General features: G+C 39.6%; 1 protein-coding gene across 3 annotated transcripts in view; it reads right to left on the bottom strand.

Annotated features, from left to right (window-relative positions):
* FAR1 (fatty acyl-CoA reductase 1) overlaps positions 1–16,164 on the bottom strand; it is a 67,082-nt gene that overhangs the window by 27,032 nt on the left and 23,886 nt on the right. For all 3 annotated transcript variants that reach the window (XM_084630462.1, XM_084630461.1, XM_084630463.1), the window contains exons 2-4: positions 8,626–8,820; positions 6,078–6,253; positions 3,146–3,325 (exon numbers count right to left, since the gene is read on the bottom strand). In XM_084630462.1, coding sequence (XP_084486588.1) covers positions 3,146–3,325; positions 6,078–6,253; positions 8,626–8,814 — 545 coding nt within the window. In that variant the 5' untranslated portion in view covers positions 8,815–8,820. The remainder of the gene's footprint in view (positions 1–3,145; positions 3,326–6,077; positions 6,254–8,625; positions 8,821–16,164) is intronic.

Genomic DNA, 16,164 nt, shown 5'->3' with positions numbered 1-16,164 from the left:
TCCCAATATCTAAAACATCAAGAGGATGCTGAATTACTTCCACACTTAAATAGCTGTCATGCTGAGAGGTACTTATCTCTAAGCTTCTGAGTACCAGTCTGAGGAACATTGGAATAACTCCCCTTTATACAGAGTGACACATGGCAGCAGGATTACCTAACACTAACATTAAAAATGAAGAAAGTTATTTATTAGAACATGTACCAAATGCACACAGTATTCATTTTGATATGCATTTCTACACAGGGTGAAAGAATTTAAAACTAAAGTGATGTAAGTCACCAATTTTAATTATGATTTAAATCAGGAAGTAGAAAACCTTGATTTAAATTGATTTTAATCTGGTTTTGCATTTGAATTTTTAGTTATTTACCCTAAAAGAAAGTTTAGTCTCCTGGTTGGTAACCATTAAAATGGTATGTGCCATTAACTATCGTCTTTAAAAAAAAATTGTTTCTTTTCAAATACGAGGAGGACACACTATATTTAACTGCACGTTTTAAGCAATTATATAGGCTAACATATTTAGCCGGCTTAATTTTTACTTTATTTCATTATATTAAGAAATGCATCATTCACCATTTTCTAGTTACTCAATTTCTTTAAATCAACTCCTGACTTGTGCCAAACTCCATTTGGATAGAAAGTGAAATTAAATTAAAATGCACAAACATTTTTAAATTGTTTATTAAATAAACTACATCAAATTCAATTCAGGCCTTAATTCTTTAAGATAGATAATGGAGTATCATTAAAATGTGTTTTACAGAGGACTTTTCCATGATAACTTAACACTGAGGTCTTACCTATTCTACCGGAACATTAAAGACCCATAGTTTGGGTCTTAAGGAAAAAAGATTTATACAACATCTTGACAACTGTTGTTAATACTAATTATGCAACCATTTGTGATGCCACGACATATGTTGCTTTACACAAGACCCTTCTTATCCATTTTCCAAAAAAAAAAAAAAAAGTCTTTCCCCCACCTCAACCATCTTTTAGTTTTGCCACGTTTTTCACACTTTAAATTAGTTACATGCTAGATTCCCACCAGCCACCACCCACCATAACTGAGTTATGGATAACTCAGTTATCCATATCCTGTCTGTCCTTAAGTTATTGGATTAATAAATAGTACTTTTATCTGTAGCTTTAGATTAGCCCAATAATGCATGCAATCAACTTACTTCACAAAGGATTCACAATCTTTCATTACCCAGGCTTCTAGTTACTTGGACAAAATCCAGCAAAGCTGCAGTAGAAAGCAGTGTCTTATTTCTTTATTTAAGTGCATGCTTGTCTGAACTCTGATCCAATGGCCTTTCAATCATGTGCTAAACAGACTACCCAACCCCTAACTTTCTTTATTCCCAGCACAGTTAATCCAGATTAATAAAAAAAAAATCTGAGAATTTCTACAAGTGTTTCTTGATGCTCCAAAATAAGAAAAATTGCAAATGCCTTCCTGTGAAAAAAGTTTCTTCCTACACTATAGTATTTATTTCTATTACCTCTGCCATAACAAAGACAGCCTTTTTGAAAGGCTCATATTCTACCCAGAATCATCCACCACCTTACATTTAAGAGATCAAGTTGAGATCCAATTAATTAAAACCTAACCAGAAATAAATTTGGTCACCTTAATGAGAAAAATTGCCACAAAAATTGTTAGGGGAATCAAGGGCAGTTATAGTACTTGAAATTACTTTGAGGAAAGATATCAACTTGAAGTCTTTTTGGACCTACATTTATTGTAGAAGTAAACAGTGAAAATGGTCAAGAAAAACATCACATTTATCTTCAATATTTGTTACAGTAATCCGAGGTTAATTACTGCAAAAATTACACCATTGTGAAATTTATTACACTGATGTCCCTTTAATTACTATCCACGGGTATTCTTTATTCTCTTTACTAGAATCAGATTCTTTTCTTCCCTACTGAAATGAAGGCTACTAAAACTTACGTTTTATTCCAACTCACTCATGCTTTTTGCTTATCCTCTGCAGCAGCATCAGAAGATTAACCCACCAGAACCTAGGACTAGTTACAGTTGGCCAAATGAGATCTTTTGTGCATCTTACAAAGATGGGCAGCTAATTTTGGCTTGTTTATTGCTTTTCCCACTTGATGCTAGGACTCAAACATTACTGTATTTGCCACAACTATACCACACATCTTAGTCAGAGGGAATTTACCCTTCATATAGTTTTGTTTTATTCATTGAAGTTTGTTGGGCAGGAAGTGTACTGTATTTTCCACAGTTGGAAGGGGGCTGTGTCTGTCTGCTCTGGAGATATCCCCTCAGAGGAGTCAGAAAAACAGCAAGTTTAGTTCTGGTTATTTCTGACATCAAGAGGTTCTAATGCAAGGATGAAGAGGTTACCCTTCTTTTGCAATCTCCATTGGCCATCACCACCACCATTCATGGCCAGGCAGCCTGCAAACAAAAAGTTTTCCTCTACAGACTATTCTTACTGTAATGCAGTGTTTTGAATCCAGGTTCAATTCTTGAGTCCAAATTTGATTTTTTTCTCAACTACTCCTATTTCAAACAAAAAAATAAAACCATTACTCTTCAATTTCTTTTAAAGAGATTATGCTTCAGTGAATCGGAAACTGAAGTTTAAAACCATGCAACTTTAGAATACTTTAGGAAAACAAAGATTTGTTTGGTTTGAACTTTAAGTTTTGCTATATTTTATTTTTATATGCTACAGTATAAACATTTAACTTCATATTGAATTGCTAAATAATAGACACTATCTTTTTATTAGAGTTGCTTGAGGAAGTTTTATAGGGTTGCCAGTGCTTGAGGGGGTTTTTAACTTTTGGCATCTAATTATAGGTTTAGTTTGATATATTGAGTATTTATCATTTGGCTTCAATAAGGTAGTACTCTGTATGGAAAAACAGAGTAGACATTTATCCTTATTCTTGAGTAAGTGACCTAAAGTAAGTCACGACCTTCCTATACCTTAGTTTCCTCATCTGTAAAATGGAGAAAATTGCATCACCCATGTGTGTAGTTTTTTTATATTATGCTTTTCAAAGCCTTTTATCAATGTGTAATAGTACTGGAGAAGAGTTCAGCAAGTGGGTGTGGATTAGTCAAGAAAAGCTATAAAGATTCAAAACATACTCTAAAGAACCTATCAGTTTCTTGGGGTCAACAGGGGGTGGATATATGATTTCTTCAATGTGCTTTCGATTGCAATAAGCGTATGCTGTTGAAACATGCATGAACACCTCCAAATTCTTCATTCGCTGGGCCAAGATGACAAGCTGTTGTGTGGCAATCACATTTAACTGAACAGCATCTCTGTTAAAGAAAATAAACAAATGAAGATGAGTAAGAGTAAGCATGTCAGAGAATCATAAATTGAGGTGAAAAGTCCCATGTGGTCCTCTATTCACATCCCCCTACCAATGCAGACTTATAACATTTTCCCCACATTTTGTCCAGTCCATTTTTAGGTGTCCCTAGTAATGGCTTGCACCACTTTCTTTGTAAGACTGTTCCACAGTCTAAGAAACCATAATATGGAAGTTTCTTAATACTCAGTCTAGTTTTCACTAATTTCATGCCACTGTTTCTAGTTCTATCCCTGTGTACCATCTAAAAAACATTCCTCTGCTTACATGGCATGCACCCTAGTCAAATTACAAAACATCTTTATTTTCCTAAAATAAAATCTCTCAACTAAAAACAAGGGAGTGAAAAATGTTTACATGACAATCTATAATTGCTAGGCTCTCTTGCTTTCTGCACCTCTGACCCTCACACAAAGTGTCTAACCCAGTATCAAAAGATATTCATGTATAAACCTGCAGAGCCATCAACATCAGGCAATCAACACATCAAGCTGAGCAAGATCTGCCCTGGTCAATACTTCAGTGGGAGGTCTCTAAAGACTTCGTGTTGGCAAGTCAACAGGTAATATTCTCCCTTCTGAGTCAGTGCTCAGGTAATAATCAGATATTGGGGGGGAGGAGGAAGGAAGGATGGGCATTATACTAGTTAACGGGGTCTTGTATAGAAGGAAGGCAACCAAAGATACCAACATCTTGATTGCTTCTTGTCATTAAAATTTCCATGGCACTTTCTGAAAGGCTAGGGATGAATCCAACTTTAATTTAGCTTGTATCTGGCCTGAGACTTTCTGGACACACAAATTTCACCTATAAAATTTCACATAAGTAAGGTATTCTTTCCAGTTTTATTATATTACTATGTGCTGTTGCCTTCTTCCTCTAAGCTAGTGGCATTTCAGTAATACTGGCAGACTATTTATAAGGTTATCAAAATTTTGTTGGGATAAAGTGCTATATTAACATCGAATACAAGTTTTTGCGGGTTTTTTTTTTTTGCTTTAACGTAAGTAGAAGTTACACAGAGATGACAGTTTTTCAATAATCTCATCTCAATTTTTCAAACAAGCCCCACCCCATTGCAGCAAAAGCACAATCATTTTACAAAATTTTATCTAGTATTAAAAAAGTATTAAATTTTTTCATAACCTATTTTGGCTTCAATCTTCAGCTCTTTCAAAAGCTGAAAAGAATTGGCCCATGAAAAATTCTCTGCATTTCTTACTTAGGAAATGGAAGAAGTTCTGAAACAAAGTCCAAATATGTTCTGTGCCTGTTTAAGTTCAGCAGTTGAATATTTTGAGCTTGAGTCAACTCTCTGGGTGCAGGAGAGAGATGAGGCAGAGATTCAACAGCAGGGAATTAAGTTCTGACCAAGGGCTTCTTAGGGGGATTGTCAGTGAAGACTGCCCAAGAGAAATGCCAGTTCAGCACATTTCCAGTTGCCCTTCCCAGCCAGCCCCATCCACTTGTGTCCTGCTTCAGGGGATTCCAGACCTGCCAGCAGAGTGGAAATTACAGGAGGCTTGAGGCATTATGTCCCCACTTTAGAAGGACTTTTCACTACTAAAGGCCTCTGTAAACCTAGCTCTTTAGCGAATTCCAACATTGGAGACAGAAGGGAACGGCCTAATTACAAGAATTTGTGAGAAGCATTAAAAAAGGGGGTTTGCTCATTTTCATCATGTAGCATTCCCAGAGGGCCATGATCAGTATTTGCAGGGACTCAGAAATTAGGGTTTCTTGACCCTGCCTTTCACTCTTATACAGCCAAGTTTCTTTCCCTCCTCCTTCCTAAAAAGAGATCTCATAGCAATCTTTTCCTAACAAAGTCAAAAATGTACTGTAACATTTCAACAAATTCTGCTAAAAATGGATATACCAAAGCTTACTTTATCTCCTTTGCTTTTGTTAGTCCTTTTCTTCAACAAAAGTCTTTTCCTTAGGCTTTCAGTAGTTTTCCCTCAATCTAATCTCTTTAGAAACTTTCCTAATAGTTTTCTCCTCACTCTTCCCCTTTTTATTTCTCTTATTTCTCCCCACACTTCCTCTAATCTGTATTGCTACCCCTTTGCTATTACTTTCTCCTTCCACCTCATCACACATCTTCTCTTCCCCTGAACCCACCCTTAGCATCTATTTGATTCTCTGACCCCACTGTCAGGTGAAGAAGCAAGAGCTAGAATTTTATACCCACATCCTGAGGAGGAGAGCATTTTTGTTCTCAATACACTCTTACCTTCCAAAACAGCTGACCATGAAATTACATATACACACACACTCTTTTCATGACCTAGTTCTTAAAATGGGTAGTGGTTCAGCTCAACTGCTGAGCCAGGTGCATCTTGCTGTAGCCCATCCACATCCATTTATCACCCACCAGCTACACTCATATTACGGGCCATCACAGCAGGAGCTCACAAGACACATGAAGGTGCCAAGACCAGTAGAAGCAACAACATTACTTAACTTTCTTATCCCTGTACCAAGCCTGGGGCCTGACACAATCTTCATATTGGTCTTTCCCCAACAATGGTCTTTTATACTCATCCTTGAAATTCTAAGGGTTAAAAAAAACTTTCTTGGGGAGTTTCCTTATACACAGGAAAAAATGAAATTGACCCCATATGCAGTGATGCCAAACACACAAAATAAAACTCAGGAAAAAAACAAGTTTTCTTGGTATCAAGCTTTATACTCACCTCAGTGTTTCATTGAATCTGACTGTAGCAGCACAATGGAATACAATATTAATGCAGTCTATGAGCTTTTCTTTGTCCTCCTCACTAAGGTCCAGTTCAGACTGCGTAAGTTCACTAGTAACTGCTATTATTTTCTCTTTAAATTCAGGCTGTTCATCTCTTAACCTGTCAAAGAGCTGTCAAAAGAAAATCAGGACTAAAAATAAAAATTCATACAATGATTTCAGAAGTGAGCACTTTAATTTTTTTTTATTGTAGCAGAAGGGGAAATTAAACAATATTTTCTGCCTATAACATGGAGTTATACTTCTTCAAACATAATGGATATTAAAAAAATATAATTGTAAAATTTCGTATCACGTATCAGCATGAATAACTTTCCCATCCCAACTCAACTGGCAAAGCAGCCAGTGAATTATGCAGGTCATTCCAAGTTAATGATAAAGCTGAACATGCATGATGCTTTTTTTTTTTTTTTTTCCCTTAAAAACTTTATTTATTGGAACTACTTTTCCTGTCCGTAAAGCTAAATTCCTTAAGCTCCCACAAGTCCAAATGCTCAGGACTCCAACAGAGCCACAGAAAGTATTTAAAAATTAACTAAAGTAGCTGTAATCAACTTACAGTCTATCATCTCTGGCCCATTGAGGGCTAAAAAGCAAAACATTTTACCCTATCTTCCACTGTAGAATACTCTCATTTCTAGACCTGCAAGACTCCAGATATCAGTCTTTAATTCCATTACATTTAGGTCTAGAAGATGTGTTGCTGACCCAAGAATGAACACACGCCATGAGCTTAAACCAGGTGTCATTCTGGGGAAAGTTTCACAATTGAGAATGAATGAATAAAACCCCCACTTCTCTTGCAGGTAGTTTCAAAAGAGACGGGAGGATTTAAGATTGCTCAGTGGGTTGGAATGTCAGAGTAAATCCCAGGAAAAACAATTTAGTAGGCAGATGAAAAATGAGGCTGTTAGAGAGGCACAATAAATGTGTTCATCACATCTGTATTTTATCACATGGATTACCACCATATAGTTGGTGTATTACATACAAATACAAAATCCTTGTCTTTTTTCCCACCCACCATTAAATGCCCAGAAAATTTACAGGGATAACGAACTAACAGTAATGGAAGTTCCACATGCTATGTTTTAATGTATCAGTACAACAGAACCTTAGCGTTTATGTCAATATCCCAGTCAGACCGGAAATTCAGTTTAGATTAACAGCGGTTTGAACAGAACACCATATCAAAATGTTTTAGTCCAACATCAGATTAACAAAAATGCAAGAAGCCTCCAGTTAGGTAGCAGCTACTACTACTGAAACTGTTATTCAAAAGACTGAGCTTTCAAGGTTGTGCTTCCCATGAAAAAGGGGCATAACTTTGCTAAAACACCTAATTTTGCAAAACAAGTAATGGTGAAGTCTATGCTGTTCAAATACTACTTTTTGAGCATATAAAGTGCTACTGGAAATCAGAGTTAAAGACGCCAGATGCTGTGTAGCAAAGAACTTCTCTAGAACAGTGGTGATCAACCTGTGTCCCATCATGGTAATCTGATGTGAGCCAAGAGAGATTTTGCAGACGTTGAACGTCCACAGGTATGACCGTCCGCAGCTCCCAGTGGCTGCTGTTCCCGGCCACTGGGAACTGCGGGAAGCAAGATCCAGCACGTCCCTGTGGCCCACCGCTTCCCACAGCTCCCATTAGCCAGGAACAAAGGCCACTGGGAGCTGCAGGGGGCCATTCCTGTGGACGGTCAACGTCAGCAAAATGTCTCGCGGCCCGCAATCAGATTACCCTGGTGGGCTGCATGGTTGCCCACCGCTGCTCTAGTAGCTGTATGCAGAGTTCTTCACATTTACAGACACATCAGAAGTTATTTGGTCATTCAGACTTCTCTGAGCTTAAAACACAACTGCTATTTTTATCTATACCACTATAAAGGTCAGTGCATGGTAGTAACATAAAGCTGAAAAGAACGATAAAAAAAAAAAAAAGAAAGACTCCTTAGTTTCTGTAACCAAACGGCAATTGAAACAGTAAGATAGCTGAATTAAAAACAAGACCTTTTAACAAAGCTGAAAGTGGGTAAGACGCTCTACTTGAAGCGTACATTCTTTTACCCTCCATGTAAAACCTGTCACTGGGCTTTTCATTTGGATGAAAAGCACACAAAGAAAGTCATCAGCAGAACTTAAAAAACAAGCATATAATATGGTATATGACATTCAAAGAATGCATATCTGTCTGCAAGTTTAAATGGCAGAAAACAAGCTTCATTATGCTCATCTGCTGTATGTGTCCTCTGACTCCAGGAGGGAGATGTTTACTTTCCTTTAATCTGTTAAAAGTCAATGCAACCCTGATATTTAGTCATCAATACCACAGCAGTCAGTTACTTGGAAATTTGTATTGCAAAAAACCTGTTCCAACATGTTCACTGTTGATCACCATTTCAGAAGTTTCTTTACAATGGGGAAAGGAGGTTTGTATCACTTCTTTAGTCACTTAACACAAAGATCTTCCAGAGACATACCTTACAGCTGATCATTTCTTCCATTCGTTCTTGAGGGGTCTGTCCTGCTTTATGTCTCACCAATATATAAACTGCTTTCACTTTAGGGCAGGACCTCAATAGCTTTTCCAGAAGCACCTTTCCCATGAAGCCAGTAGCTCCTGTGAGGAGGACATTCTTTCCTTCATAGTATTCAGGGATGGATACCATTATGACCTTAAAAGGTTAATAAGAATAGATTAGAAAAAATGTCACTTTATGCAGGCCTATAGATCTGTACCTCTTTCATTATAATGCAAAGATATGAACATTCAGTCCTGTGGTTGAAAGTAGAAGCTCACTGACCACATTCTTTATCTATCGGTATCCCCTTCCTTCTTACACAAGTAGGTCTTAAGTTTAAGCAAATGCCATACATTTTAGAAGCAATTCACAGAATTCCACGCTCTAATAAGAATATAGCACTAGGGATATTACACCGACCATCTGACCAGGATGTGACTGAAAGGGAGATTAGAGAGGCTACAAAAATAAAAAACTCAATAATAATGGGGGATTTCAACTATCCCTATATTGACTGTGTACCTGTCACCTCAGGATGCAAAGATGAAGTTTCCTGACACCTTAAATGACTGATTCTTGGAGCAGCTAGCCCTAGAACGCACAAGAGGAAAGGCAATTCTTGATTTAGTCCTAAGTGGAGTGCAGGATGTGGTCCAAGAGGTGACTATAGCTGCACCGCTTGGTAACAGTGACCATAATATAATTAACTTTAACATCCCTGTGGCAGGGAAACCACTACAGCAGCCTAGCACTGTAGCATTTAATTTCAGAAAGGGGGACTACACAAAAATGAGGAGGTTAGTTAAACAGAAATTTAAAAGGTACAGTGCCAAAAGTGAAATCCCTGCAAGCTGCATGGAAACTTTTTAAAGACACCATAATAGAGGCTCCACTTAAATGTACAGCTCAAATTAAAAAACAGTCAGAACCAAAAAAGTGCCACCATGGCTAAACAACAAAGTAAAAGAAGCAGTGAGATACAAAAAGGCATCCTTTAAAAAGTGGAAGTTAAAATCCTCATGAGGAAAATAGAAAGGAGCATAAACTCTGGCAAATCAAGTGTAAAAATATAATTAGGAAGGCCAAAAAGAATTTGAAGAACAACTAGCCAAAGACTCAAAAAGTAATAGCAAAGTACATCAGAAGCAGGAAGCCTGCTAAACAACCAGTGGGGCCACTGGACAATCAAGATGCTAAAGGAGCACTCAAGGACGATAAGGCCATTGCCGAGAAACTAAATGAATTCTTTGCATTGGTCTTCACATCTGAGGGAGATTCCCAAACCTGAGCCATTCTTTTCATGTGACAAATCTGAGGAACTGTCCAAGACTGAGGAGTGTCATTGGAGGAGGTTTTGGAACAAGTTGATAAACTAAACAGTAATAAGACACCAGGACCAGATGGTATTCACCTCTGAGTGACAAAACTTTTAATGAAAGTGCAGTGTAGACATGGCCTTAGTCTTACTTAGGGGTGAAGGCCTCAAATTTATGCTACATAAATAAGTACATGTAACAAAACAGGAATTAGTACTTACACCTCAAAGATGATGTAATAATTCCTTACAGTAATCACACTTGTGTATTGGAACATGCATACAAACCAAAGATTTGGAAAACTCAAAAAATTGCACTAAAGAATTCACAAAGAAATACAAAACCTGGGGCCTGCTGTGAAAAGTCAAGTGTTACTCCAAGCTGCATAGCACTCACAGGATAGCGTGCAAGTGCTTTGCTTCAGTTTTAAGAGATACACGAACCTTTTCAACGATCAAATAAAATTCTTGTTTCTGCCTACATATGCACTATCACAATATTTCTCAGTTTTTGTTTACAACAGTTGTAGTCCAATCTTGCATCTGTTGGGAGTCAATAGGTGTCCTACTCATCTGGCAAACATTTGGTTGAATCCTTTAATATATTTAAGGAAGACAACAGAATTACAGCTTCAGGTAACTGAAACATCTCCTCACCCCAGCCCTTCTCACACAAAAATTGAGGACTTGAAAATAGAGGTGGGTGAATTTTGGTAAAAAAAAACAAAAACTGTTTTTGCCAAAAGCAGATTTGTACTGACCAAAACATTGTGAACGTGTCTAAAATTTTGCCAAGTCGTTTCATCTGGAAAAGATATGCTTAAAAAGTTTTTTAAAAGAGTTTGGTTTTGACATAGTCTACTGAAAATGTTTCGATCTTTTATTCAGAATTTACTTCAGGTTTATCAAAAACAGAAAAGTGTTTTTAAAAGCTCAAAGTTAAGCAGTTCATTTGACCCGAAACTAAATTCTGATTTTTCAAAAGGGCCAGCAAAAAATAAAATAAAGTCAGTTATTCATACTGTTAACTAGCACTTGCAAATAGAACTGTATTAGTTTTGGCATGGCTCTTTATTACTTGCAATAATTTAAAGCCAAACAAAGCCAACTCTAGCTCCCTGAGGAAAAATTCTTCAAATTTTTAACAGCAAACAGAAACAAGCGAGCTGTATCAATATGTTGACAGCATCAGCAGTTTTATGGACAACATTAACCTTTTGTTATAGCCAGGTACTGACTAGCTAGAGATACTTAACGTAGTACTTACCTCATAAATTCACTTTTTTTTAAAAAATAAAAAGATTCTTACAATCAAATATAGTTGCTTGGATTCAAACAGAGCACAACTAGACAAATGTCTAAATTAATTACTTGTAAATTTTTCAGCCATTCATTTACAAGCAAAGTTGGAAAATATTGCAATTTTTGCAGGAAATGCATGCAACTTTTAAGAGTATCTTAAAACTCTAACAAAAAGCAAGATTTTTTTCTGCTTTGGGTTTACAGAAGCTAAACCAAGACAAGAAAGTAAAAGTGAACAAAAGGAACAAAGTCAGTGATAGGAGGAATTAAAATTACAATTAAAACACAGATATCTGGATGTACACACACCTGAACCTGGAAAATTCACATAAAAATCCAAACACTCAGGTTTGGGCCCATATTCAGATTATGGTACTTAGCAGTTAATTAGTACATTATTTTTTCAACATCCTGTACAGACATCTATCCTCACCTCAGACAAAATTAAGTAGTATCCCTCTTTTACAGAGGAAACCAAACAAAGATTCTTCCCTAGTGCTAGCATAGTAGTCAGGACAGAACCAGATTTAGGATTTAAGAGTTCCCTCCTTCCAGATGAAAGTTAGAGGCATCCTTGTTGCAAACGAAGTTTAAGTGAGTCAGAAATGGACACAGGGACAGTAGGATGAGGCAAAAAAATAAGCCATCCACTTTATGTGCATTCTAATGTCTGATCATAATGCACTCCAAAGCACAATCTCACCATGATGTGAGAAGTATGCTGCACCTAGTAGCAGATGGATGTACTATTCTTTATCCCTGGCCTATGCGTTATGGGGGGACTTGCTGTACACTATACAAGGTGCAATACCAAAAGGCTAGCAAGGCCAAGAGACCTAGGGTATTCTTTGGTTTCCTGCAATAAGCTGTTTAGCAGCATATGTTTTAGAAGCCACACAGACAGATTTTACAAGGAAGCACTTTAGCATACGCATCACATAATACTCACACCCCCTTGTTTTGAGTTTCAGCATTCTCAAGGTGTGGCCGAAGTAAAGACCTTGTCATAACCATACAGCTAAGGGTAGCTTAGAATTCCTCCCTACCTTTAAGAGGTTAAGAAGCTCAAATAACCTGGTTGGCACCTTACCAAAAGGACCAATGGGGAAAGAAGATACTTTCAAATCGGGGGGGGGAGGGGCTTTGTTGGTGTGTTCTCTGGGGAAAGCAGAGAAGCATCAGGGCAAAAAAACTCCTCCTATAAACCATCCTGTACAAGTCTCTAATATTACAAAAAAAAGTAAATAAGGCAAGGCGCGTTAGATTACCTTTTGTTTTCAACTTGTGAATTTTCGCTTTGCTAGAGGAAGATTTATCCCAGTTTTTTGTAACTTTAAAGTTTTGCCTAGAGGGGAATCTTCTGTTTTGAATCCAATTACCCTGTAAAGTATTTACCATCCTGATTTTACAGAGGTGTTTCTTTTACCTTTTCTTTAAATAAAATTCTTCTTCTAAGAACCTGATTGATTTTTCATTGTTCTTAAGATCCAAGGTTTTGGGTCTGTGTTCACCTGTACCAATTTGTGAGGATATTATTCTCAAGCCTTCCTCAGGAAGAGGGGTGTAGGTCTTGGGGGAATATTTTGGGGGACTAGGACTCCAGGTGGTCCTTTCCCTGGTTCTTTGTCTAAATCACTTGGTGGTGGCAGCATACTGTTCAAGGACAAGGTAGAATTTGTGCCTTGGGAAAGTTTTTAACTTAAGATGGTAAAAATGAGATTACAGGGGTCTTTCATGCAGGTCCCCACATCTGTACCTGAGTTCAGAGTGGGGAAGGAACCCTGACAGACCTCAAAAGACTATTTCACTTTCTTAACGAGCATTTATCTAAGGGTATGTCTACAGTATGAAATTAGGTTGAATGTACAGAAGTCCATTTTTAGGAAGCGATTTTATACAGTCGATTGTGTGTGTCCCCACTAAGCGCATTAAGTCGGTGGAGTGCGTCCACAGTACCATGGCTAGCCTCGACTTTCGGAGTGTTGCACTATGAGTAGCTATCCCACAGTTCCCCAAGTCTCCGCCATCCATCAGAATTCTGGGTTAAGCTCCCAGTGCCTGATGGGGCAAAAACATTGTCGCAGGTGGTTTAGGGTACATGTCATCAATTGTCCCCCTCCCCCATGAAAGCAACGGCAGACAATCGTTTTGTGCCTTTTTTCCATGCGGACACCATACTGCTTTCAGCAGACGGTGCAGTAGGACTGCTAACCATCATCAAACCACCACTTCTGCTGCAACTCTGCTCTCCTGCTCTTGTCTCAATAGCAGATTTCTCCATGTTGGCTGTCAATGGGTTCCCACTTCTGCTGCAACTCTGCTCTTATGAATCCACCTCGCAGGTCCTCTCATCGTTCTCTATAAACATCTATTCTTGTGGCATCCATCGTCATCCACCGCTTCCACTGCAACTCTGCTCTCCTGCTCACGCCATACCACGGCAAGCATGGAGCCCATTCAGATCACCGCAGAAGTTATGAACATTGTAAACACCTCATGCATTATCCTGCAGTATGTTCAGAACCAGAACCTGCAAAAGCAGGCGAGGAGGCGACGGCAGCTTGGTGAGGAGAGTGATGAGGGCATAGACACAGACTTCTCTCAAAGTAAGGGCCCCGCCAATTTGGACATCCTGTTGACAATGGGGCAGACTCATGCCGTGGAATGCCGATTCTGGGCCTGGGAAACAAGCACAGACTGGTGGGATCGCAGAGTGTTGCGGGTCTGGGATGATTCCCACTGGCTGCGAAACTTTCGCATGCGTAAGGGCACTTTCATGGAACTTTGTGACTTGCTTTCCCCTGCCCTGAAGCACAGAATACCAAGATGAGAGCAGCCCTCAAAGTTCACAAGCAAGTGGCGATAGCCCTGTGGAAGCTTGCAATGCCAGACAGCTACCCGTCAGTCAGGAATCAATTTGGAGTAGGCAAATCTAGTGCGGGGGCTGCTGTGATCCAAGTAGCCAATGTAATCACTGAGCTGCTGCTATCAAGGGTAGCAACTCTGGGAAATGTGCAGGTCATAGTGGATGGCTTTGCTGCAATGGGATTCCCTAACTGTGGAGGGGCCATAGATGCAACGCATATCCCTATCTTGGGACCAGATCACCAAGGCAACCAGTACATAAACCAAAAGGGGTACTTTTCAATGGTGCTGCAAGCACTGGTGGATCACAAGGGACGTTTCACCAACATCAACGTGGGATGGCTGGGAAAGGTACATGACGCTCACATCTTCAGGAACTCCGGTCTGTTTCAAAAGCTGCAGGAAGGGACTTTATTCCCAGACCAGAAAATAACTGTTGGGGATGTTGAAATGCCTATAGTTAACCTTGGGGACCCAGCCTACCCCTTAATGCCATGGCTCATGAAGCCGTACACAGGCAGCCTGGACAGTAGTCAGGAGCCGTTCAACTACAGGCTGAGCAAGTGCAGAATGGTGGTAGAATGTGCATTTGGACATTTAAAAGCACGCTGGTGCAGTTTACTGACTAGGTTAGACCTCAACAAAACCAATATTCCCATTGTTATTACTGCTTGCTGTGTGCTCCACAATATCTGTGAGAGTAAGGGGGAGACGTCTATGGTGGTGTGAGAGGTTAAGGCAAATTGCCTGGCCGCTGATTACGCGCAGCCAGACACCAGGGCAGTTAGAAGAGCACAGCAGAGCGCGCTACGCATGAGAGAAGCTTTGAAAACCAGTTTCATGACTGGCCAAGCTATGGTATGATAGTTCTGTTTGTTTCTCCTTGATGAAAACCCGCCCCCTAGATTCACTCTACTTCCTGTAAGCCAGCTGACCTCCCCGCTTTGATCACTGCTTGCAGAAGGAATAAAGTCATTGTTGTTTCAAATTCATGCAATCTTTATTAATTCAATCACACAAATAGGGGGATAACTGCCAAGGTAGCCCAGGAAGGGAGGAAGGAAGGACAAGACCACACTGCACTTCAGAACTTATTGAATGCCAGCCTTCTGTCACTTACACAGTCCTCTGGGCACACACACTCCCCTATCCCCCCCCACGTTCTTTGGCATCTGGGTGTGGCAGCTATGGAACTTGGAGAGAAGGGTGGTTGGTTACACAGGGGTTACAGCGGCGGTCTGTGCTCCTGCTGCCTTTCCTACAGCTCAACCATACCCCAGAGCATATCAGTTTGATCCTCCAGTAGCCTCAGCATGGCATCCTGCCTCCTCATCACACTGCCGCCACCTATCATCTTGATCCCGCCACCTCTCCTCTCACGCGTCCCTCCTGTCCTCATTTTCATTTTGTGCTTTCCTGGACTCTGACACTGCTTGCCTCCATGCATTCTGCTGAGTTCTTTCAGTGTGGGAGGACTGCATGAGCTCAGAACATTTCATCGTGAGTGCGTTTTTTTCACCTTCTTATCTGCGCTAGCCTCTGGGACAGAGATGATAGGGGGAACGTTGAAACATTTGCAGCTGCAGGAGGAAAAAAGGGAGAGTAGTATTTAAAAAGACATGTTAGAAAACAAAGGGTAGACTCTTTCATGATGAACCAAGCTGTTGGCACATGTGCTATGCAAAAATGTTTTCGGTACAAGGTCGCCCCTCCCCCCCACACCCTCAATTCTCAGGGATGATCGCTTCACCCCTCCCCCCACTGCTAAAGGTGGGGATGATTTCTTTTCAGCCACAGGCAAACAGCCCAGCAGGAACGGCCACCTCTGAATGTCCCCTTAATTAAATTCCCCTATTTCAACCCGGTGACCATGAATGATATCACTCTCCTGAGGATAACGTAGAGAGATAAAGAACGTATGTTGCTTGAATGCCAGCAAACACTGGGACCATACACTACCATGCTTTGTTATGCAATGATTCCAGACTATGTGCTACTGGCCTGGTGTGGTAAAG

This window comes from Lepidochelys olivacea, assembly GCF_965140295.1.
Source record: "Lepidochelys olivacea isolate rLepOli2 genome assembly, chromosome: 6".
Classification (NCBI taxonomy): domain Eukaryota; kingdom Metazoa; phylum Chordata; order Testudines; family Cheloniidae; genus Lepidochelys; species Lepidochelys olivacea.
The sequence above is the reverse complement of the archived record's forward strand: the minus strand, read 5'-3'. Positions and strand labels throughout refer to the sequence as shown.